Source organism: Halichoerus grypus, chromosome 10, assembly GCF_964656455.1.
Source record: "Halichoerus grypus chromosome 10, mHalGry1.hap1.1, whole genome shotgun sequence".
NCBI classification, from domain to species: Eukaryota; Metazoa; Chordata; class Mammalia; order Carnivora; family Phocidae; genus Halichoerus; species Halichoerus grypus.
The window spans coordinates 103,847,715-103,871,752 of NC_135721.1; the positions used below are offsets into that span (position 1 = coordinate 103,847,715).

The following is a 24,038-nucleotide window of genomic DNA, read 5'->3' on the forward strand; positions in this document are numbered from 1 at the left end:
TGAGTGAGCAAGCAGAGGCAAAGATGAAGATTCTGTTTAGGCTGTTGTTTTGTCTTATCATGATTGGTGATGGTGTCTGCCCTCTCTAGCCTGGAAAGAGGAACACAAAGCTGAGAGGCAGTGTAGGGAAACTGAACTGCTTTTTTATCAACCTGTATTTGTTCAATGATTACCGATTTTGCATCTTCTATGGTGCTTGGTGCTTTCCAATCTCCACCAAACTGGATCTTCTTTATTTAGTTTAATTGTGAATTCCCAGCACACTTAGAATTATCTATATTCAACTAGAAATTTGCCAAGTTAAAGTAGAAATATTGCTAGATTATTCATTATTCTGAATTATCTGGCAATGGTTTCCTACCATCTGTTTGGATAATCAAAAGTTGACTTTCAAAACAAGTTAAGATAGAGCATTAATTTTCCTTGTTTTGATCTATAGATTCATATTTTGGACCTTAGGTTCCTGATTTGGAAAATAGGTATTCTCTCCAATTTTACTTGGCTCTTAAATCTCCTCTCTTTAGCTATAAACTCTATCAGAAATAATGATACTTTGGTGCAAAGGAAAATTCTAGGCTCAGACCAATATGAAATGTTTCTGCAGACTGAATTACGCTATTTTTCCAGACTGAATACTAAGGAAAACGCAAATGGGGGAAAATCATTAATTTAAAAATGGATGGCATGTCTGGAAGCAAGCATTCTAGAAACTCTTGCATTAAGAATACACTGGTGAGCATTCACCTGGTGGTGGAAGCGGATATTTTGAAGTAGAGCATGAGGTTATTCTCTGGACATCATCAAAGGATCCAAAACAGACCTATGTTCACTGAAGTTCTGTGATTTCTACCTAGATTTTCTCTGAAGCATATCAAAATTCAAGCCCATATACCCTATGCAATAGGTACTATATCTTTATTATATAACAGAAATAGCATCTTTTAGGAACAAATCCTGGGGTAATCTCCTTTTAGATGTCTCCCTGGTATTTGGAGAAGGACTCTGTGTTCATTCTTTTTATATGCTTTAGGACTGTATTTATGGAATATAGCCCACCCCAGTTTTCATATTTCTATTTAGAGAATCTTAAGCTCACTGGCATACCCAAGATATGCCACATGATTTGCCCCTGTGAGAAAGCAAGGATGATCCCCACAGAGCCACTAAGAGAGTTAGAAGGAGATCATTAGCCCACCCTTCTGCACACTCTGGAAATCTCAACTTCAGACCATGGCAGGTAGCTTTTAGGCCCCTGCTCAGAATTCCAGAAGTGGATGCTTATTACCCTACACGGTAGCCATGTTCTCATCCAAGGTTTGAACTGTTCCCTTATTATCTTTCAGATGAAGAAATCAAGTCATGAAGCTGGTGAGCAGGAAATGCCACTGGAACTCAAGGTCTTAGTTTTCAAATGCTGTGTTTCCTCATTGATAGGAGAATTCAAAGGAATGTTAAAGCTTCAGCCTCACTGTATTTCAACATGTGTGTGGCATCTACCACTGACAACTTTAAATTGAAGTTTGAACATTACTACTTCCTGAACAACATAAAGAAGCTAATACAACTTGCCCCATTTTAGTTTTCTGAAAGAATTGTACCATTTCAACCTTAGAAGACTGTATATATATATATATATATATATACCTTAAAGGTATATATATATATATATATACCTTAAAGCAGAAAGCAAAGTTTTTAAATAGACAAAGTAATTTCTTGACAGTCCATGGGGATGTATTAAAAATTACATTGTTTTGGACTTCCAAAACTTTACTATCAATCCAAGTGATGAGAGAAGATCATGATTGATGGGGTAGGGTGAAGGTTGTTGTTGGGGGCCATGGGAGAATATGGGAGAAACATCAGAAGATTCCCTTTATTCGTTTTATTTTTTAAGGTTTCATTTATTTATTTGAGAGAGAGAGTGTGAGGAGGAGAAGTGGCAGAGAGAGAGAGAGAGAGAATCCCAACTAGACTCTGTGCTGAGCATGGAGCCTGATGCGGGCTCAATCCCACAACCCTGAGATCATGACCTGAGCTGAAACCAAGAGTTGGATGCTCAACAGACTGAGCCACCCATGTGCCCCAAGATTCTTTTTATTCTTAGACTGTGAGTTTAATTTACTCTTAGATATGCAAGAGACCTTTGAACACTGTTTCCTATGATCAGAAGTGAGAACTTACATGAGACAGGTGGAAATCTATTAAAAATTGTGCAGCTCATATAACATGTATCATTTGTGGCGATGCTGCGTTGAAATGGACTCTCTCTAATCATGTTCAGATTCTGATTTTGGAGCTAAGATAAAGGCTAGTTATTCAAAGGCAACTAGACCCCTCTTTCACTTCTTAAACAAATCAGCACTTAAAGAATGATACAAACCATAATGGCTATTTCCCATCCACTTGCCTGACTCCAATTACACATCATGGCTGCATACATCTTTGCCCTTTAGTAAATTGGGCCCAAAATGAAAGGTTTTCCCTAGAGAAGAGAACTAGAAATGCAAAGTGGCAGAATTAAGATGCCACTTGCCTTTCCAGGAACACTTTTTGGTGCTGAAAGTCCTACTCTATCAATAAAGATTTGACCCCTCTCTCTTAGTAAAAGTACTACTTCTGGAACTCTAATTGAGTTAGAGGTACATTATCTCCCTACATCTGTGAGTAAATTGGGTCCATTGACAGAAAATGAGTACTTCTTGTTTTTTCAAATCATTTTCCCGTTGGAAGGTGGTTTGGCAATTGTTTTTTTCTGGCCATAATGGGCTAGGTCAGCTTGTGTTGGCTCCAGTGCTTTTTGAAACTCTCAATATTGTTCTAAAATCTATTGATTTGTGCAGCTTTAAAAGCTTTAGCATATCAAAGGCTCTTAACAATGATAAGTATGTCATGACTTGTAAAAGTAAGCAAAGCACAAGCCTTTTGCCAACCAACACTGACATTTGTGTAACTCAATATTGATCAGGCAAAATATTATGCGATCAGATATTTTTAATAGGGAGCACATAGAGCACAATAGGGCAAAGCGTTCCCTTTATGTCTACTCTTTTCTTTTTCAGGTAGGTGGAGGATGCTTGGGTTCCAAGAAACTCAGTGTTTAGCCTTAGGATTCAAAGCATCCTTCTCTGCTCACTAAAGTGGAATGAATTGTTAAAAAGAAACTCAGGGTTTCAGGCTCAAAACTTCAGTATCTCTCTTTGAATATAGCTCATACAGCAATATGAGCTGTATATATACAGCTTGAGCTGAATATAGCTCAGGAATAAACTCATACAATGTAAGATTGCCAACTAGAATTGATTATAGATGCACAATTACCATTAAACCTATAATGTATCTATTTCTTCCTGTTGGCATTTTGATATCTTAAGAGATGATAAGCAATATTCAGGACTCTACTGATCGGGGAGGGGGAAGAATACAAGATCGTAGAAAGTATGTCAGATTTGTAGTGTGGAATATCAGGTTTTGGTGCCCCAAATCTTTTTATAAGGCTTATCCAGTGTTTCTTTCTGTTCCCTTCCAATCTCAAGGCCCTAAACCCATCCCTTCCCATTCTGTTCTCTTCACTTTTCCTTATGACTCTTGTTGACACCAGAGGGTTTTCTCTTAGAGCCACATCTGGTGTCCTTGTGTGAACTCAACTTCATCAGATTATGCTTTCTATTTTGAGATCTGGACATGTGAACTGTTGAACTGGAAATGGAATCTGGGCTTTTTTGAACTATCATTAAAGCTTTGGCATTTATAAAATCAAAGCTCATATTCATCTTCTCGTTAAACTAAAATAAGTATTCTTTCCTTTATTTCCTGATTCTATTCCTACACCATCTCTTGACAAGCTCCTAACCAACCTTCAAGACTCGATTTGGCTTTTTTGGAGATTTTCCTGTCACTTAACTCTTGAAATCTTTCCTCATCTAACCCTACTTCTTAGCATTTTATGTGTGGCTCTCTTGGCAAATTATATTTTGTGTGGTAGTAAATTCAGCTGGAGGCTCACTGCCTCCCATAGGCTGTGAGTTTCTTAGCAGTGGGGATGATGTCTTTCTCATCTTTATGGCCTTTGGATCCTGAAACAGAGGTGCCTCTGAGGAATATCTGCTAGATTAAATTCTACTCTCTTATTTACTTACATGTTGGTGAATTTTTGTCTTGGAAAAATAAGGGGGAAATTTCCATCTATCAGTATGCCTGAATCCCATGCCACAGTTTGAGGGGCTTATTTTGCCATTCATCCTTCCTCAGTGGTATCTCAGAAGAAGTAATGAACAATGGAAGCTTGCTGACTGCCATAAGCTCACCTTCTCCATGATCCTGTCGATCTGGCGGTTCTGTGTATCGATCTCATTGCCCATATCCAGGGCCATGTGACGGAGGTTTCCAATGATACCGCTCACCTGCTCCAGGTTTTCATCCATTTCATTTTCTCGGGCATCGTTTGTTACCCTGGGAGTCAAAATGTAATTTTTAGAAGATAGAAAGTGTGAAAAAAACTCAAATACCAAGGACCCAAAGCTAAGGGAAAGTCTGGAGACCCCTTAGGTATCAATCCCATGCATCTTTAGTCTTTGTTCAATGAGTACATTTTAGCTTTTATACATTAGAAAATAATTTTTATTTATTTATTTATTCATTCATTCATTCATTTATTTATTTTAAGTAGGCTCCACACCCAGCATGGATCTCAACGCCGGGCTTGAACTCATGACCCTGAGATCAAGACCCAAGCTGAAATCGAGTCAAACCCTTAATTGACTGAGCCAACCAGGTGTCCCTAGAAAATAATTTTTAAATTTCATTTTTGAACATTTGAGTTTCTTTTTTAGAGAAGGCATATTAAATAGATTAATTTATTTACTTCTTTCATTTCCACCAGCACATCATTTCCTCCCTATGTTCATATGTTTATCCTAATTTTCATTTTTTAAGAATAAAATCATTTTAGTTGAGAGGATTGAGTCAGAGAATGAAGATAGAACTAGTTAGAAACTATATTTTTCTTCTGAAATGTCAACCAAAGTCTCCAAGAGTTAAATTGAGAATGAAAGAAAAGGCTTATTGTGTTAAGTCAGAGAATTTCTCTGCTCCATCTTCTTCCCCATTTGGGGCCAAAATCCCTGGGAAGAGTAAGGATAATACAGTCTGCCCCTTAATCCTACTGGCTCCTAAGAACTCCAAAGGGAGCTACTTATTCAAGATGATTTCTATTTGCTCAGATTTCATTGCAGGGGGGGTTGGGGTTGGTGGCATTGTGAATGGGTGATTTCAGGGGATAAATTGTGATAAAAGATTATTGTTCCAGTTTGGGAAGGAAGGAGTTGGCTCTCGAAGTGCCTTACCACCTGGCCATTTTTTTCACAGTTCAGCTTGAAAGTTAAGAAGGTAGTAACTCTTTATTGCAAATGGTAAGTACTCATTCTAGGATGTTCTGGTTAATTAATATTTTCCCACTGCAGATGGTGATGAGCTAAAAATGTTCAGAGGGGTTAAAACCCATTCCCCATGGTCACCCCAGTGTAGACTAGCCCACAAAGGTTTTTAAAGCAGCCTAGGCCAGTAGAAATTAAAGGGGGAACTTCCTAGCTTTCTTACATAAAAAAGAAACTTATTTAAATGATTATCAACAGCTAAGGCATACTCTGGTTCCAGGATTCTCAATGCTGATTGTATATTAGAATCACCTGAAAAGCTTTAAGACCCACAGATGGCTGGGTCTCACTTTTTTTTTTTTTTTTTTTAAAGATTTTATTTATTTATTTGAGAGAGAGAGAATGAGAGAGACAGCACATGAGAGGGGGGAGGGTCAGAGGGAGAAGCAGACTCCCTGCCGAGCAGGGAGCCCGATGTGGGACTCGATCCAGGGACTCCAGGATCATGACCTGAGCCGAAGGCAGTCGCTTAACCAACTGAGCCACCCAGGCGCCCTTAAAGATTTTATGTATGTATGTATGTATGTATTTACTTGAGAGAGAGTGAGCATGTGAGCGGGAGGAAGAACAGAGAGAGAGGGAGACACAGACTCCCGCCTGAGCAGGGAGCCCAATGCGGGGCCCCACCCCAGGACCCCCGGATCCCAGGATTACGACCTGAGCCAAAGGCAGACATTTAATTGACTGAGGCACCCAGGCACCCCTCAGTACTGATGTTTTTAAAAAACAGCCTCAGGTCATTCTAATGTGCAGCCAGGATTGAGAACCCCTGGTCTTGTTTCCCTGGGAGCAGATAGAAACAAGAATAGAACTGTCATCTGTGAGGCTTTATGTAGCTATCTAGACCTTATACAGGTCACTGTCATTTGAATGTGGGTTATTGGTTGGTAACATCAGCTACAATGGCCCAGTAATATATAGCTGTACAACTATCTCTACACTAGTCATTAGGTACCCTAGTCACTGCTGAGTCCTAGCAGTAGCCTGTAAAAAGGGATAGGGTTTTTTTTTTTTTTCTTTTCTTCTCTTTTTAACAACAGGAATATTTGTCATTATTTACTCTGTTTTCTGGTCTCCTGAGAGCTGATTTCTGGATAGGCAGATCTGTGTAATTTGAGATTTTTAAAGAGGTCTTTAAGGTGGCTTTTACTTCCAGGTCTCACAGGAAATCAGAAGTCAGGTATGCTTGTTATTCTCTATTTGTCCCCCCAGGTCCATTCTCCGACCTGTTTTGCTCTCTGCCCAGAGACGCTGACCTCTCTACAAAGGCATCACCCAGATTCTCTTAACCCTCCGGCTTCCAGTAGGCTTTGGCAGATGGCCCGTGAGATATTGGAGGGCAAGAGGAAAGAGGAATGGGGGCATTTATTTCCCTTTCTCATTTCCTGCTAGTTTTGCAACAGCAGCATTTCTCTATAGCCCCTCCCCCACAGTGGTAACTACTGTCAGGTTCTGATTAACAGCTCCCATCCCTTCAGGACTTTTCCTGCTATTGCTAGTCCACCAATGCTTTACCATCGCTTGTTATTAACCTGGCCCACATCTCTGTAAACAATCTCTTTAATAAGTTCTGTTCAATTCCATTTATGGAATGAGACACCTGTTTACTGCCGCATTGAGGCTGGATGTGGTCACGTGACTCGCTTTGTCTGATGAAACTCTGGCAAACCCGACAAGGCTTGATAAGTGCTTGTGCATTGGAGCCTGCCCCCTTGGAATGCTGCCACCACCATGTAAGAAGCCAGGGCTCTTCGCTGGAGGGACCGCACGGGGGAGAGTAGAGACGCCCTGCCCTAGTCAACCACGAGCCGAGTGACTGAGACCATCTTGGGCCATCGTGCACCCATCTGCACGGAATGAGGGAGCCCAGGAGGGGCTCTTGGCAGAACTGCCCAGCAACATACACATTCATAAGTAACCAGTAAAATGGTTGTTGCTTTAAGACCCACTCAGCTTGGGGTGATTTGTTACTTAACAATGGACGACTGCTACAGGGCTAGCTGCACGCAGCTCACCTCCGAATGAAGCCACCACTGATGGCCATCTGCTCCCGTTCGTCCACCACACGAGCAGGCTGGCTGGCCACCACTCCGTCCTGATTATTGCCCCAGGCTTTTTTGTAAGCATCGCTTGATTTAAGCCTATGCAAAAAAGAGGGTGAGTGACAAGGCAAGGGAGTGGAGCATCAAGCTCACAACAATGGTCACCTCTTCAAGCGAAGAACCGAACCAAGCAAATGGGTTTTAATTCGAGGCATTAGAGAATACCGATATATCATGATTTGGACCCAAACAGTTGGCCACCACCATGCCTCAGCTACTCAGCATTGCATTTCCAATCGAGCCAATTGCAATTGTCAAGACTGCAACCTTTGCCCAAAGGTTGTTCTTGTTTGTCTTTGCAGTTTAGTTGGATTTAAGACAAGGATTAAGGTAGCTGGAGGACATTCAGTTCTATTTCAGTGACATGGTTATATTTTGAGACACAAAACACACAGAAAAACATACTGGCAGACAGACACATAACAAGACTGCCAAGTAGAGTGTGTACATCACACCACAGCAACACACTGTCACCAAGAAAAACATACTCAACCGAGTTTTTACACACCATCATGCAAAGATTCCCTGTTTTAATTTTTCCCCCAACACATGTGTGGGACTAACCCTTCCAACTCTGCATGAAGGACATAAAGCACTGGTGGTTGGCCAAGGGTGGTGGTCTTTGAGTTGCCTCGAGAGTGATTTGAATTAGATAATATATCGGTACTTCCAAACAGTCACCATACATCTAGTCGATGTACAAACCTTTGTCCACAGAGACAAAAAGTAAAAGAGGCATAGTGAAATGAATGCAGGAAAATAGAAGAGAGAACAAGCCATCTAGCACCAGAAAAGGAAATCCCTCTATGTCTTCTTCATGCACCAGCTACAGGCATGAGTAGAAAGTGAAGCATTCTCATTTAAGCCAAACTACTCCAGAAGTTGACCATTCTCGAAAAAGGCACTAGCAGGACAGTAATAGCCTTCATGAGGATTTGAAACGCAGGTTCAATAGCTTCTTTGTCAGGCTGGGGGGCAGGGTGGGAGTGATTACAAACTCCTACTTCAAGCTATCCTGGGATGTGGCAGGGGAGAGTGGTCTGGAACTGGTGTGGTCTCCATGGGCCATATTTCACTGATCTGCCTTGGAGAGAAACTTAAAATCCAGGCATACCTGTTGTGCCCAATAGAAACATGTGCAGCATATTTTGGTGGGTGTGTTGTAATTTAAGGCAATCAAAGATGTTTTTAGGTTCTTTGCATAGTAGAAACCACATGCTTTTAGTCCAAAAACAAGAGAACTTCCTGTGGTCCCATTTTCATATTTTCTCTTATAAGACAACAGAATTTACACCCCCCCCCCTTTTTTTCTTGTATTGGAGGATCTCAGCCATCTATTAAAACTGGCTCTAATACTAATATTTGCAGAGGGGACCAAGCAACCCTGGAATAAGCTGGAAAATTGTACAAATGGAATTTCAGCAATTCCCACAATCTAGTGTATAACGCCACAGACCTCGGAGCTGTCAGAATTTACTGCGCTAAACAGCCATGGGCCCACTCCGTGGGACAGGATCCAAAAACTAATTTAATAGAGCTTAGAGTCTGGCTTTGTTTTCTTTCCGACTCCCCGTTCCCTCCCTCCTCACATTACAAGAAGTTATATGGACCTTGTGAGGTTTTCTGCTATGTAAAATATCTGGTATACCATCTTTGGCAAAGTCAAGGGGGTGGGAAAGTTTGCGTTTCTGAAAGAAGGCGAATCACTGCACCCACAATGCTGCACATAGACTCACAGAACTGCCGTACATCTACCATAATCCTTTGAAACATGCCGAGACAGGGCGAAGCCCTCAGAGAGTCCAGGGCACCACCAGCCACTGCGTTGTGACACATGGTTTTTAAAGCATTATTTACACACAATAGGGAACACTTCACTCAAGCTTTGAAGCTCAGTTAGGGTCTCTTGTGCTGACTACTATGTGGAATTCGTAGGGGCCATCATTTCATCTGAACATTAGAATCCATCCCGGGGCGGGGCCTGCCTCCACGCCTTCTCCACACAGTTGATGAATGGGGAAATTGTATCTGTTGGAATTCATCACAAAATGGGTGGAAATCTCACCTGGGGGGCAAATGGCCAAAGAAAAGGATATACAGTTAAGTCTTGAGTAACTGGAATGCGTAGCCATGAGTCATTTTGGTGAATGACGTGACTTTGTTAATTAACAGTGGGCCATGGAGGAAAACTTTGTTTCAGGGGAGATTGTTGAATATCTGTTAGATTCTCAAGGCACTTTCCTGCCTTAGAGTCTTAGGGTAGTGAACATGACCAAATTTTTCCTTGGTTATGGTTTCACTTGATGTGCCTGATGGCCTTTCCTCTGAAGATCAACTCTTATTGTTTGGTCCCCTTAGGTGTGGAAGTTACATAGGAAAATGTAGACTGAGTGACAGAATGTGAACTGCCTAGACTGCCCTTCAAGAAAAACCATTTTAAGTCCCTGATGTGATCCCCCATCCCTTTGTTCAACTGTCTCTTTTTACTAAAAGTGGAAGGAAGCAAAAGTGTAAATACATTTGAGAGTTCCAGTTAGCTAGATTCCAGTTAATCAGGCTTTACTGTAGATCATTCTTTTAAAACAGTTTTAAATTTATCTGTAAATCGAGCCCCTCCCCCTCCTAAACAGGAAGTGGGATATTTTAAATCAGCCTCAAAGTTTAAAGGATGTGAATGGTCATATAATCAGCTAGAAATGACATAAATTGCTGTTCTAAAAGCTAGGATCAGGAGAGCTTTTAGGAAAAAGGCTTCTGTTCAAAGGGAAGTGGGAGGGGTGAGGGAGATCGGGTAATGGGTTTAATTTTCCAAATGCATGTTGGACAATCCACTCATGCATTTTTTTTCCACTGCTAGTCAAATAAGACTATCTTCCAGAACCCTCATTTTCAGGTTCCTTCTGTTGCAAACCTTTATAACCACATGTCACATTTCTGCTACATTCCAAAAAAAAAGCGTTGCAGAACCTTGAAAACAGTTGAAAGTTTTGTGATGTCGTGCATGCAAAATCTACACATTTCAACATTTTAGTCAGTGTACGGATAGATCTTCCAAGAGGAAGAATTTCACAGGGATGGGTCCAATTTGAGTAAGGCTTGAGCACCTCTTGCTGAAGGGCTCATGGCCTCTGCGGTGGGTGCAGCTGGGGCATCTATAGTCTAATCGCGGGGCAGATTTGGCAACTGGTGGGGCAATCTCTGTCATATTCTCTGTGTTACAGATGCTTGCTTAGGCCAAATTACCTGTCTCTTTTGCTTCTGGAAAATCAAACCTTGAACATATGTGTTTCTCAACTTCCAAACTTACCCTCCAATCTTTTCTAGCTCTGCAATTTTGGCTTTTGGGGTTGCAGGAAAATAAAATTGCCTGGGTGCCTCTTTCTTGAGGCTTGTCTCTGTCTCAAGGTACACTTTCTGGAAAATGTTGAAATGTTCATCAATAAAAATTGCTGACAGTGAAGCTTTCACTGTAGTATGCCTGATTTTTAATGCATCAACAGTAACTCCCACTATATCATCTATGCTATGAGATGAATGCATTGGAGACGGTATTGATCTGTTCTGCATGCCACATGCTCATCCTGCCTTTGTGTTTGGCAGGAATGAGCTTGTCAAGGCTTGGAGATGGGCCTTGGGAAACCAAAGCTTCAGGCAGGCAGGCAGCACCTACTTGTTACAGGGACACACACAAAGCCCGCAGAATTTTCCTAGGTCCGTCAAATTCTTTTCTGCTTCTTTCATGTCCTTATTGATTTGGTCCATCCCTTCCTCAATGCGTTCCAGTTGTTCTGATTAAACACAAGTATTTTATCCCCACAGAATGAAGCGGATGGAAAAGGACAAAGAAAAAAAAGACAAAACTTCAGACATTCACTTTGACATTAAAAAAGAAAAAAATCAAAAGAAAGAAGAAAAGAAAGAAAACTGGACGCCACAGATTAGAGCTGGTACCCAGTACCTACTTGTTACAAGGACATATGAAAAGGCCACAGCATTTCCCTAAATCTTTTAAATTTTTCTCGGCCTCCTTCATGTCTTGGTTGATATGGTTCATGCCTTCTTCGACACGATCGAGTTGTTCTGGTTAGGACAAAGGGATGACAGTGTGGAATGAATTTTTTTGGGGTTTCCAGCAGAACATGAGAAATGACTATGTGGAACAGAATTTGAAAGAGAAAGATACTACAATGCATGGTCCCAGAGGATGCATTGCTGGAGACTGCTGCCACCCTACACAGGCACAGGTGGAAGGAAATAAACAAAAATGATGCTCAAAATAGTTTGTAATTCAGACACAATGGGATGGGGTATGTGGGCCTGTTGGATTCCTAGTGTCCAGGAAAACAGCACAGCCTATTCACTTACTCAGACACCAGCGAAACCCAAGAGAAAGAAAAACAGGGTGTTAATGTTTTAGGAATTCAGATTTCATGCTACTAGAGAAGGTACCTGCTTCAACTTTAAATATCTCTATCTTTGGGTTTTAAGCATCCTCGACCAGGTAAGGGTAGCAGATAGAATCAATCTTCTCTGGGGAAAATATCAATAATTAAAGGGATAATTAGCAATGGGTACCAGATCTTTTTATTTTTTCCCCTAGCAGTGGGCTGTTCCCTAGCCCAGGGGCAGTTCTTGGTTTTGAATACTTAATTCATAGGCGCTGTTTAAAAAAGAAAGCAACATCAGCAGTCATGTTCCAAGCACTGGGACATTTAAATTCCTCTCTTCATCCTATGACTTACTTGCTATGAAAGTTCTGGAAGGCGTTTCACTTCTCTGCCCCCTGATTTCCCAGTCTCTACAATGGGGGGCATGCTGGATCCCAATGGCAGACAGCAGGGAAAACAAACACATGGGTCTCTGAAGGTGGGGTGATGGGCTGGACCATAGAACAGTTACCGAGTCAACTCTGCCAGCAAAGCCAATCTGAGTGCATCTGAGATGTAGATCGATAGCCATAAAACCAGCTCGTGCTTCTAGGTTGCCTGGGTTACATTCACTAACTCAATTAATTTTTCAAAAGTTATGGCACCACATTGAGTAAATTACAAGTTCAGTGAAGGGGTTTCTTAAAACAGCTTTTAAGACCCTTAAAGGAAAGCAGCAATGCGATGTCCTGGCTGTCGAGTTACAAAACCTAATTACACTTGCATCTCTCTTTTCATCTGCATTTCTGTGCACACCTGCCTGTGCCTCTGGGAATAAAGTCTTGATTAGAATAAAACTGATAAATCCATTTCCAGTCTAAGGGCAGACATAATCACTTAGAAAGAATTTCACGTTAAATTTTCCAGTGGAAAGTATCAGTCCAAAAAACTAAGATAGGTTCCTTACTGACCCAATAAGAGATTGTCCATCTGGAAAACAAGAGCCCACTGTGTTCTCTTTAATGGGGCTAAAGAATAGAACCCAGCTTATTGAGAATCTGCTACCTGTGCCTGCTCTTCAAATGATCGATGAAGGCAAAATTTAAGTATCTCTCCAGCATTGGATAGCTGGGGAGAAAAAGTGTTGTGCTGGTGAACTTCTGCTGGGTAAGCATAGGTCTAGTAATGTCTTTAAGAAAATCTTTAAAAGGACTAAAAAAAAACACATGATGGCAAGTCTTTATATTCCAGAAGATTTTTGTACCTTTATAAAGACTTTTTTCCAGTTCCCTTTAAAGAATGTAATAAATTAGCTTGCAGATAAAATTAACTATTGAATAGGGGGATTGATAGAGAAGGAGCTCAACATTGTCAAAAGGAAGAGCCATGTTAAGTACAGACAGAAATCCCAATGGAATAATTGCTAATAGCTTCCTGGAGCGCTGGGTGGAGGTGGGATTGAGGGAGCATCTGGACTCAGGGAAGATATGTCGCACTCCACTAATGAAAGCTGAAATACACACAGATTATGGCATGGGGATACATATTCAGGCATTTGTCCTTCTTGAAGAGTTTCTCTGACATTTCAGGAGCCCCACCCACGGTGGCCCCAGGGATTAGGAGGTAATAAAAATAAAATGTAATAAAATAAAAATGTGAATTGGTCCCCAAGTGTTGTGTTTCTGAACCAGTGAATTCAAATTAAAATATAAAAACAAACAAGCTGGTCCCAGTCGGTATTTCTTCGAGCTGAGTTCTATCACGGGTTGCCAGACTATTAGGCAAAGGTCATAGCTAAGGGAGGGATGCTGAAGCTCTTTCAGAAAAGTTGATTCAGAAAATGATTTTATAGCTTCCAATATTGGTTGAATTTATCATTTCACACAATTATAGGCCAAACCCTTAATTTAAAAAAATATTGTGGAACCATTTTGTCATCGGTATTCTAACTATTCATCTTTGGAGGGTACTGTGTTAGGTTTGTGGGTGTTTGGCATATTGAAACTTCATTGATACTTATGAAGTATCAATTTCTGTGAGGACATCTCTCAGGAAATGCTCGAAAATAACCAATATCTTTATTCCATCCTGGGGTGGCCAGCAGCATCTCACCAGCTGATGCAATGTACTGTCCATAGTTGACCACTCCTTACCACTCCTTACTAGGCTTGCTTTCTGGCTGTTTTCTGTCTATTCTTGGAGACTTGGGAGGACAATAACATTTTGAGTTAGGAGAGGTATTCCAGTAGATGACACTAAATGTTGGGGCAAGGGATTATACTTTCTTTTGCCATGTTTGGATGACTGGTTATTTATGATAGATCCACCAATGGCAGGATACTCAGGGATCTAAGTTAGACATTTTTTTTCTACTAATCTTACTTAAGCAAGGTGACATGAGGCCCTTAGAATCCCCAACCTGGTTAAAAAACGGATAGTAGAAGAATAGCAAGATGTCAAAGTTATTGACCCAGTGTATAAGCCTTCATGAGTATAGTCAGTTACCAGATGCTGCTTATGTGATTTTCATTATCCTTAGCATTGATGAACATATGGAAATTCATTACCTAAATTTACATAGCCACTTGTGGCTAGTGGCTATCACACTGGACAGTGCAGCTTTAGTCATCCATAACAGATATTGGTGTGCAGACTTTAGCAAGAGGAATGTTTTCTCAAATGCTACCTTGTAGTGCCATGAACATTTGAAGAAAGTCAGCAGGCACTCCGGAAGAGGCCTTATTTTGCCCTTCCTCTGTCAGGCAGAGGTCAAAGATTTCACTGTTTAGTTTGGAGTTGATCCCATGGGATTTTCCCAAGGGCTGCATCTTCAGCATTGAAACAAACACATAACCCAGCAAAGACCAACAAAAGGAACAAGAGATATGGAGGTGAAAGGTTAAATCATCCCCCATTAGTGATAAGGTGGTTTATTGGGGATTTCGCTTCGAGATAAGTTTTCTAGAGGAATAAAAGTCCCAGGACTCAGTACATTTCCAGGGCCATCTGTCATGCTCAATGCTCCTTGGTGTCTCCTGATACCTGGGTATAAAACAAGAATCCCGTAAAGAATTTTCGAGTGCAACCATTTAGCTGGACAACCTGGAATGGCTCTTTAGAAGGATGTCTGTTTCTTGAAACTCCTGTGCAGCTGCAGGATAGAAGCAATCAACATTTTTGGTGTTGAGGCATAGACAAAATTAGGAGAGCATAACTGGAGAGAAATTTTAAAGCAGTTACTGATCTAAACAACTAAACACAGCATATGCAGGATGAAAATGCATTAACCACGGCAATGAAGATAGTTGTTGACTTATGCTTATCTGTCATTTTAAAAGGTCCTAATCACCTTATAGTATAAATGGAACATGTACCACTTAAGACCAGGCAGAAGCCACACACTTTGGGGGGTTTTACAGTTGTGTGTTTTTTCTCAGTATCATTGTGATCATCACGCATCTGGTAAAACCAAGGCTAGTCTAGGAAATATGTTTAACCGAGGGATTCAGCATTTATTGTGGTGTGGCCACAAATGAAATGTTTTAGCGGAGAACATCAACTATCTTGTGGGGGAAAAAATCTGCTCTTCTGCTTCCTTTCTCAGAGAATAACATATAGATGTTCCTGAGAACCATTTGTGCTTAAGAAGAATATATTTTTGTATGGAGATTCTGGCAAATTTTGTCTCGAGATTTTCTTCATCAAAGTGCAATGAAATTTGCAACTCAAGTAAGCATATTATTCACCTTCTCTTTTTTTGATTCCAGATTTGTAGAGATTACTTTCCAAGTCTTTATGTCAATGCTTTATAGTATTGGGAAGAAAGCATTACCTTGAATCTTTCTCAAAACTTTCCTCCAATTATCATTCTCCCTTTTCTACCCCCTTTGCATGCAAATTACTAAGAGAGTATTCAAAGGTGGAACTCCTAATTATTTGTGTATCAATTTAACTCTGGAAACGAGGTACCACTCTTCTACATGGGCACCTGTGGGTTAATTTTAAAAAGATGATTTGCCATGTTCAGAGTTTCAAAATCTGGGACATTATTACACAGATCAAGCCAGCAACCCTTACAACTATAGCAAATTTATCTGGGGAGTTCTGAAGACTGCCACAGCTATTATAATTCCTTCAAAACACAACTACATCACTAGATTCAGTTATTTGTGTCTAAATTTTTGACAATTAGTATCTTAAAAATTGTGGGGAAGTGTAAGGGTTGATGTTCAATTGTTTTTTAAAAAAACTTTTTTCTCTTGATTTTTTAATTGGTTGGTATATATTTATTGACAAAGCTCAATACAAATAAATAATATAGAAACAAAAGTCTTTATATGACAGCCATGAGGATGTGCCCCTCAGATCTCCCTTCAAGAGGGAATTTGTAGTTAGCTCACATGTCCAGTTGCTACACCTATGGGATCTGCCAAAGCATTTCCATGGAGACCATGCTGTTGCTGGGATGCTTCTAGCTCATGGCTATGGCTGAGCACAATGGAATCACTAGAGCTGAGGCATCCTTGCCTATGGTGGGGCTGCTCCATTGGGTTTTCTTAGCTCCTGGGCTCCCCATCAGCCTGGCTGACACTTTCTCGGAGCAGCACTGGAGTGTGAGACTCTTCCTCCTTGCTCCTCTCCTCTTAACAAGTGTCAGACCTGCCTCAGTCGACAGTTTTCCCTGCCTACACCTGCTCCTCTTCCCTTGACCCATCACAGGTGTCCATAATAGATCTTGTACACTTCTGACTCTTAGCATTTGCTTCCCAGAGGAGCCCAAATGATATCCTTTTCTAGTCCCTCCTTGCCCCTGCCCTAACTCATCAGAAGTTGGTAAAGATTTGTCTCATTTAGTGTAATGGTTGAAGAATATTTCTTTTATGGCCAGTCCATAATTCATTTGGTCGGTCTCCCCACTGACAGACATTTAGGCTGTTTCCAGTTTTACACTCTTAAAGGTAAGACATAGAGAAATGTACATCTGCAGCATATAATTCTAGGAGTAGAATGTCTTGGTCAAGGATGAGTATACTTCATACTTTGAAAATATTATCTTGAAAATATTATCAAATTACTCTTCAAACACTTATATCAGTCTATAGTGCCTATCTGTACACTGAAGATCTCCATTTTCCCAAAATACTCACAGCATTAGTGATTATCAATTTTAAAAATTTGTACCAGTCTGCTAAAGAGTGGCATCTCATTATTGTTGTTGGTTGAAGCATGGTTTCATATGTCTATTTATAGATTTATATCTTACACCAATTTGCTTGTAGGTTTTTGCCCTTTTCTTTGATCATATGCAAGGTCTCTCTGTATTTTAGGAAAATGCCTTATGCCTGTTATCTGTAGGGCAATTCCCAACCCCCCAACCCCATCTGAGGTTTATTTTTTTTTGAAGTTTGTTTGTGAATACATTTTACATTTTTATCTTTGACATTAAAAAATTTCTCATGATTCCTAAGAATTTTCTAATGTTTTCAAAAATATACATAGATACATAATAAATATAAATAAAATAAATATATATAAATAAATATATATATATAAATAAAGAGAAAAAATTCTCAACAATTTGCTTGTTATGATAAGAATTCAGAGTAGAATCAGGTAGCTAACTTGTGGCTAGAATTATTATTATTATTATTTTATTATTATTATTTTTCTCTTTATTTTTTAAAAAATTCAATTAATTAACATATAATGCATTATTGGTTTCAGAGGTACAGGTCTGTGATTCATTAGCCTTATATAATACCCAGTGTTCATTACATCACATGCCCTCCTTAATGTCTGTCACCCAGTTACCCCGTGGCTAGAATTAAATAAGCATTGCCATATGACTAGATGTATTGAGACAAAAAAAATTACCCTTCTAGATTCCACTTTAGAGTACAGAGATGATTTTCACTGATTCTGATTTTCACTGCTTCAGCATTTCCATAACAATTAAAAAACAATTTAAATATTTTAAATGGTTCATTTATAATCTCCCTCGGCTTATATCCTGTTAAAGATATAACTAAGAGGACCTAGTTACTAAAGGAATCCTCATGATAACTTGGAAATCAAAACTGCCAGATACTGAATTAGGATGGTCACAAGAAATGGACGTGATGTACTATTCTCTCATTCTATCTAGGGATTATTACAAGAAAACTAAGTTTATGGGAAAAATTGGGGATAAGGAGGTTCAGAGAATTCTCAAACTGTTCAAAATACTACCATTAAAAGAAAATCCAAAAAATAATGACTTTTGCCTTCAAAATTCTGTTATTGCAACATATATAACAGGGAGATTAGTGACATTCAATCAGTCATGAAGGCCTCAACATTCCCATACATTTACCAATCTTTTCAACAGAGAAAGGGGAAAAGGCAAGATAATGAAAACTCTAGAACCCTCATATATGCATATAAATATGTTGAAAGGACCACCTGTGTATACACAAATAATTTTTTTTAAAAAAATGCACTTTATTCAGATGAGGAATTGTGCTTACTGAAGAAATCTCAACTTACCTCCTTGTTCATCCAACATAACCAAAGTCCTGATACCAGCATCTTTACTCTACATTCCAATAATGGTAGCAAAGTTGAAAAAGAGTTAGAGAGAGAAAAGAGAGAAAGAGAAATCAGTAAGGGGACAATTAGCCCTAGAAATGGAAAATGAAGAAGGACCAAAGGAAAAAGAGGGAGGAAATAGGGCAAGAGCACTAAGGGCTGGGGAGGGACTCAGAAGAAGGGGTCACCTGTGGACTTGCTCTATCAGTGAATCTTAGGGTAGATGAGGTAGATGTAGCTCAGTCTTCATGGGGGTAGGGCTGGGGATGGGGCTTGGCATGAAATTGGAATACACAACTTAATACTATACTGTGGTTTTATATTTGCAAAACAAAAATGCCTTATAGGCTCTGTAACAACAACCATAGAAAGCAAATCTTTCAAAATCTTCTAGACTAAATCTTCTCTGGCATGATACATCAGGAAGTTTCCCTCAGTGAATTGGGAAGGGATGCCCCACTGGAAAGTAAGAAACTTTGGGGGTGAGATTTTTAGGTTTATCAAAATAGATGACTGCTTCACAAAGGTTGAGAAATACAGCCCCAAACAGAACTCACCCTCCCATTTTCTCTCTACGGGGAAAAGTTCTGTGAGATTTAGAAAACCAATGGACAGATGAGAAATAAAGGCTCTTTATTCTGAAATCTAAAATTCTGCACAATAATAGAATGTGAGAAAATAATTCATCCACAAGCTTTACTGCATTTCTTTTGTGCAGAAATCTGGAAAAGGCACTCCTCATCTCACTCCACATGATCTAAACAAACCAAACACCACCTGAACTATTTGGTGCAGGGGAGTGGGACTTGGTGGGTAGGGGAAAAGGAACACAGATATTCGTACACCTCAACCTTAAAAATCATCATTGCTGGGAATTCAAACTGTTAAGGAAAGACTTTTCATTTTATAGGGTGATTGTTAATAAGTATAAAATGGCATTTGTAACCTTTTGGATTAATTGGTTTTTCAGGGGATGCTCATGGTGGCCCCTAGAATAAACTCGAAAGGAAGACATCTCTCATGGCCCCATTTATTTTCCACTGACTTATTTTATTTTATTTATTTTTTAAGATTTTATTTATTTATTTGACAGAGAGAGACACAGCGAGAGAGGGGACACAGGCAGGGGGTTGGGAGAGGGAGAAGCAGGCTTCCCTTGGAGCAAGGAGCCCGATGTGGGGCTCGATCCCAGGACCCTAGGATCATGACCTGAGTTGAAGGCACACGCTTCATGACTGAGCCACCCAGGTGCCCCTCCACTGACTTATTTTAAACTAAGAAAGAAAGAGAGGGATATTAGTGGAGGTCAACAGAGGGTTTTGTTTTCTTTTGTTTTGTTTTTAAACAGTATTTTAACAACTCAATAGGGCTTCTAAAAAATAGAACACTGAAAATGTTTTCTGTGAGTTTTATAAACTCACCATTTCAGAGAATGTTCCAGACAGGAAAAACCAAGCTGCTTCTGAACACATTTTGATAGGATTTAGTTGTGAGGTTAGGAAGTAGTTTGGAGAGCTTGGGTTGACTTCCGGAGTCATCAACAGCACAAATTCTGGAGCCAGACTCTGCCCTGGGATCCTGGTGATTTCATTTCCTAGCTGTGGAGCCTCAGGTAAATGTCTTAATTACTCTGTGCCTCAGTTCCCTCATTTGTAAGACAGCGATGATAATAGTTAATACCTCATTGAGTTGTCATGGGAATTAAATGAATTAGTATGTGGCACATGGTAGAATGGTGCCTGGCCTAGAGTTAGCATGACATAAGTGTTTATAAAATAAATACCTTCAGAAAATGCATCTATAGCAGGATATTTGGCAAATGAAAACTATCATCATTACCAACTACCATCAGAAGCTTCCAGACCACTACCTCCCAAACTTTAATGTGCATATGAAGCCCCTGCATATGAAACATCTTGTTAAAACATGGATCCTGATTCAGTAGGATTGAGATAGAGCCTGAGATTTTGCATTCTGAATAAGCTCTACCATCTAATGATACTGCTGGTGCAAGGATACCGATGGAGCAGCAAGATTCCAGATCCCAGGACACATTTCAAAATCTTTTACTTCGGTGTGTTGTACATGGACATTTGTCTACACTGGCCTGTGTTTTAACCATTTCTGTGCCCAGACAGGAACAGAAACAGCTCCTTCACTTTCCAGAGTATGTATAAGGATAAAATGAGCTACGGAATGTAAAGACTTCTAACAGTTCAACTCTATGGGAGGCTATGGTTCCAAAAAGCAATTAAGATAAAGGATTTACTTTGTATAGAATATCAATCAGTTTAGAATGGGCTACTGTGTTTGTTTTCTCAGATCCTTTTCTCAAAGGAAAAAGGAAATATGGTAGGAGTTGCTGATGGAAGGGAAGTGCTGTGCGTAGGAATTCACACTCTGGGATCAGGTAGACCTGGGTTTTAATTTAGTTTCATCTCTGCCATTTGTAGCTGGGTATTTCAAGCAAGTTACTTAATCACTGCATACTTCGATTTCCTCCTTGGTAAGACGGAGATCAGAATAATAGTAAAAAGTGGCTACCTACAAGGGTTAAGTTAGATTACATACGTTTGATGATGATAGCTCTGGGTATAGTACCCAGCACATAGTAGATTCTCAATAAATGTTAGAACTTACATTTGACTCCACAGTTTTGCTGACAGTTTTTATCAAAATAACTGGATTGTTCTTTGGGGAAACTAGAAATGCAAGGGAGGAGAAGGGCAGGGATGAAGACAATATTTCAGGGAAAGCAGAATATTACTTTCTTTTCTTCTTAACAAGTATTATGTTTTACTAGCTAGGAGTGAGAGGAGGTGGTTCCATTTTTGTCTTAGCTCAATTGTTGGTTTCTGTTTGAGATTGCTGGGAAAATGGTCTACCTAAAAACCAGAGAGTTGGAGATATGAGGGATTTTTTTTTTCATGTCTTTCTTTTTTCTTTTTATTTCTCTTTTTATTTTTCCTTTCTTGCAGATGAACCAAGACCATTTCTAGAACATTTTTAAGTCTTTCTTTTGTCATTCTGAGATGTTTTCCCCAAAGTCCAACACATCTGAGCTAAAACCAGGACTCTCCAGGCACTTTCTTAACTGCGAGAATTCCAAAAGACCCCACATCTACCTATATGAAAAGAACTACCCTGCTTCAGTTATCCAGTAGAAAGTCTGGCATAACAAAGACATGGCTTTAGAATGCTTATTTTCTTCTCATTGCCAGGGTGTCTTGAAAGATAAGTTGGGATGAAAAGAAAAGATGCTTAAAACATCCATGCAGTGTTAAAGAGCCTCAGTAACTACCACTCCATGAAAGCTCTAGGTGGTGCTTCTGAACTGGCCTGCCCTTAAGCAGTGGGCCTTTCCTGGGGTGACCTTTCATAGCCCAAGGCATTCATGTGTAGACTTCATTTCTGGCATGCAGTGTCAACAGAATCAACTTTTTTGCCTGGAACCAAATATTCCCTTCTTGAAGAGACAGTAATGATTCTGTTACCAGAATTAATTACATGCTCCAAAGGCAGGTAAGGCCTTGACTTTGGAGAGCTATTTTCATACCTGTTTTGCTGCATGATACCAATTTATATCTTCCCTCCCACCCCCAAAGTAGGCCTTCCATACATGTTTCTTGACATGCAGCCATCAAAAGAGCCAGTTTGCAACTCTAGCCTGGGAACCAAGTGCTATATGATTTCTCATCTTTTTGCCTGTGTATGGTATCCAGCTTTTCTGAACTTTCCCAACTGACTTCTGTATAACTTTACATTGTCCTTGAGATGCCAATAATGGTTTCTATTAAAAAGCAAGTTTCTATACCTGCCACTCTGTTACACCTTAATGTCTGTGAGGGCTGGCACAAAGTCCTATGTTGAACTGAGAGTGGGGTTGTCTGCCTCAGGGAGATTTCACAAGTTTAGTAACCTTTCCCGTCTTTGAGACTGAATTTCAATAAGAATTCAGCTCAATTCAAATTATATAGCACTGATGCACTTCGGGATCCTGGGTAAGATCCTGGTATTTCAGTGCTCATATTTGCCAAGTGATTTCTGCCCTTGATGAATATTTAATGCTGATTCTCTTTAAAGAGAATTTCTTTTTTGATTGAAAAGCAGACTACCCTCTGAATAGCCAATGCCCTAGACATAAGGGGTATTTGACCATCAATATAAAATAACCCAGGAGGAAGTAAGAGCAATCAATCTACGCTAATCATACCTTGCTCATAAGTTCCTAAGGATAGAAAGTCTAATAGCCTCCTCTCATTTATGAGAGGTGGGAACTAGCTTCCATCTGTTTCATCCCTTGTTCTAAGATGCAACCTCATGCTTGATCAAGAAATCCTTTAGGAGAAACAAAAATGTATGATTCAAGTATCCTACTTTAATCAATAGAGCTTTTGAGACTTTCTCCCCGCCGGAGAATAAATTAGAGCAGACACTCCTTACTCAAGACTGGTCGACACTGCCTGCAATTTAAGAAGAGGCAAAAACAAAGTATTCATTGGCCCAAAGACTCCGATGGATGAGGGGCCAGTTCAAAGTGATGCATCCTGATGCATTTGCTCTACCACTTCCACCTCCTAAGCAGGGTTTCAACATTGCACAGGTGGAGCGATTGGTGACAGTTCTGGTATTTTAGAAATTTACTTCACATGTGCACAAACATAAATGAAAATGAAAAATGAGCCTGGAGGCTATGGCTGAAGGTCATAAAGATGTATAACATAATTATGTCAGCTGACATGTGGGTTCCCTTCAGGTCAACGTGAGAACTCATGTGGGAATGTTAAAAAGATTTGTTCCTTTTGCTTGTTCTCATGATGGGTTGAGGGAAAATAAGTCAACTCTGAAAGCCTTGCCAGCACACTTAGATTTAGAATACCTGCCTCCTTCTTGGTCCTCAAGTATTTCTGCATGAGTGGTGTTCCCAGGATAGAGCAAAGACAACATTTCTCTTCATTTAGAGAGGGAAAACTGCTTTCTGTGCTTCCAAGCTCCCCTTTGTTGGCCTGCCTTCCTGTGGGGGCCAATTTGTGCTACATTGCAGGCTCAAATGCTCATTTTTCGTGATAACAGATTTCATTAAATGTACCTCCCACCCTTTCCCGGTGGCCTGGGAGCTCACGGTATCCCCTTCTCCCCACTCCTCTTATGGCAATTCACATTTAGCCAGTATTTCATTTCTGGGTAAGAAGCTGAAGCTGCAGAAATAAAGGAAGATGTTGGCTTCTCTAGCGTGAGGCAGCCGAACTTCCTTTTAGCCTTATAACATTGATCTTTCTTTCCTTTCATGTCATTGCATAAGCAATTTATAGTAGCGCAAGGCAAGTAGGCTCATTTAATCATTCTGCTCAAGAACACGCAAGATCCTTAAAAATGATAACCACACATGAATTGATAAGCAGTTTCAAAGCATAGCTAAAACAGCATTTCACTGAATAAAAACTATTAGGCTTGTTTTATTCAGTAAAGATAAATACAGCCCATCCCATTCTTTTTCCACTTCATCTCTCCCAGTGGGCAAGTTCAATTAATCCACTTATTCTTCCTGGTTGACTGCTGCTCTCCCC

At 40.0% G+C, this 24,038-nt stretch overlaps 1 protein-coding gene across 3 annotated transcripts in view; it reads right to left on the reverse strand.

The window, feature by feature from the left end:
• Nucleotides 1-24,038, reverse strand: part of SNAP25 (synaptosome associated protein 25) — an 82,778-nt gene that overhangs the window by 2,386 nt on the left and 56,354 nt on the right. For 2 of the 3 annotated variants that reach the window (XM_036091053.2, XM_036091054.2), the window contains 4 exons: nt 18,430-18,478; nt 11,208-11,325; nt 7,451-7,576; nt 4,308-4,452 (listed from right to left, as the gene is read on the reverse strand). In XM_036091053.2, coding sequence (XP_035946946.1) covers nt 4,308-4,452; nt 7,451-7,576; nt 11,208-11,325; nt 18,430-18,478 — 438 coding nt within the window. Of the gene's footprint in view, nt 1-4,307; nt 4,453-7,450; nt 7,577-11,207; nt 11,326-11,499; nt 11,618-18,429; nt 18,479-24,038 lie in introns of all 3 variants that reach the window. The other variant, XM_036091055.2, reaches the window with a different exon arrangement.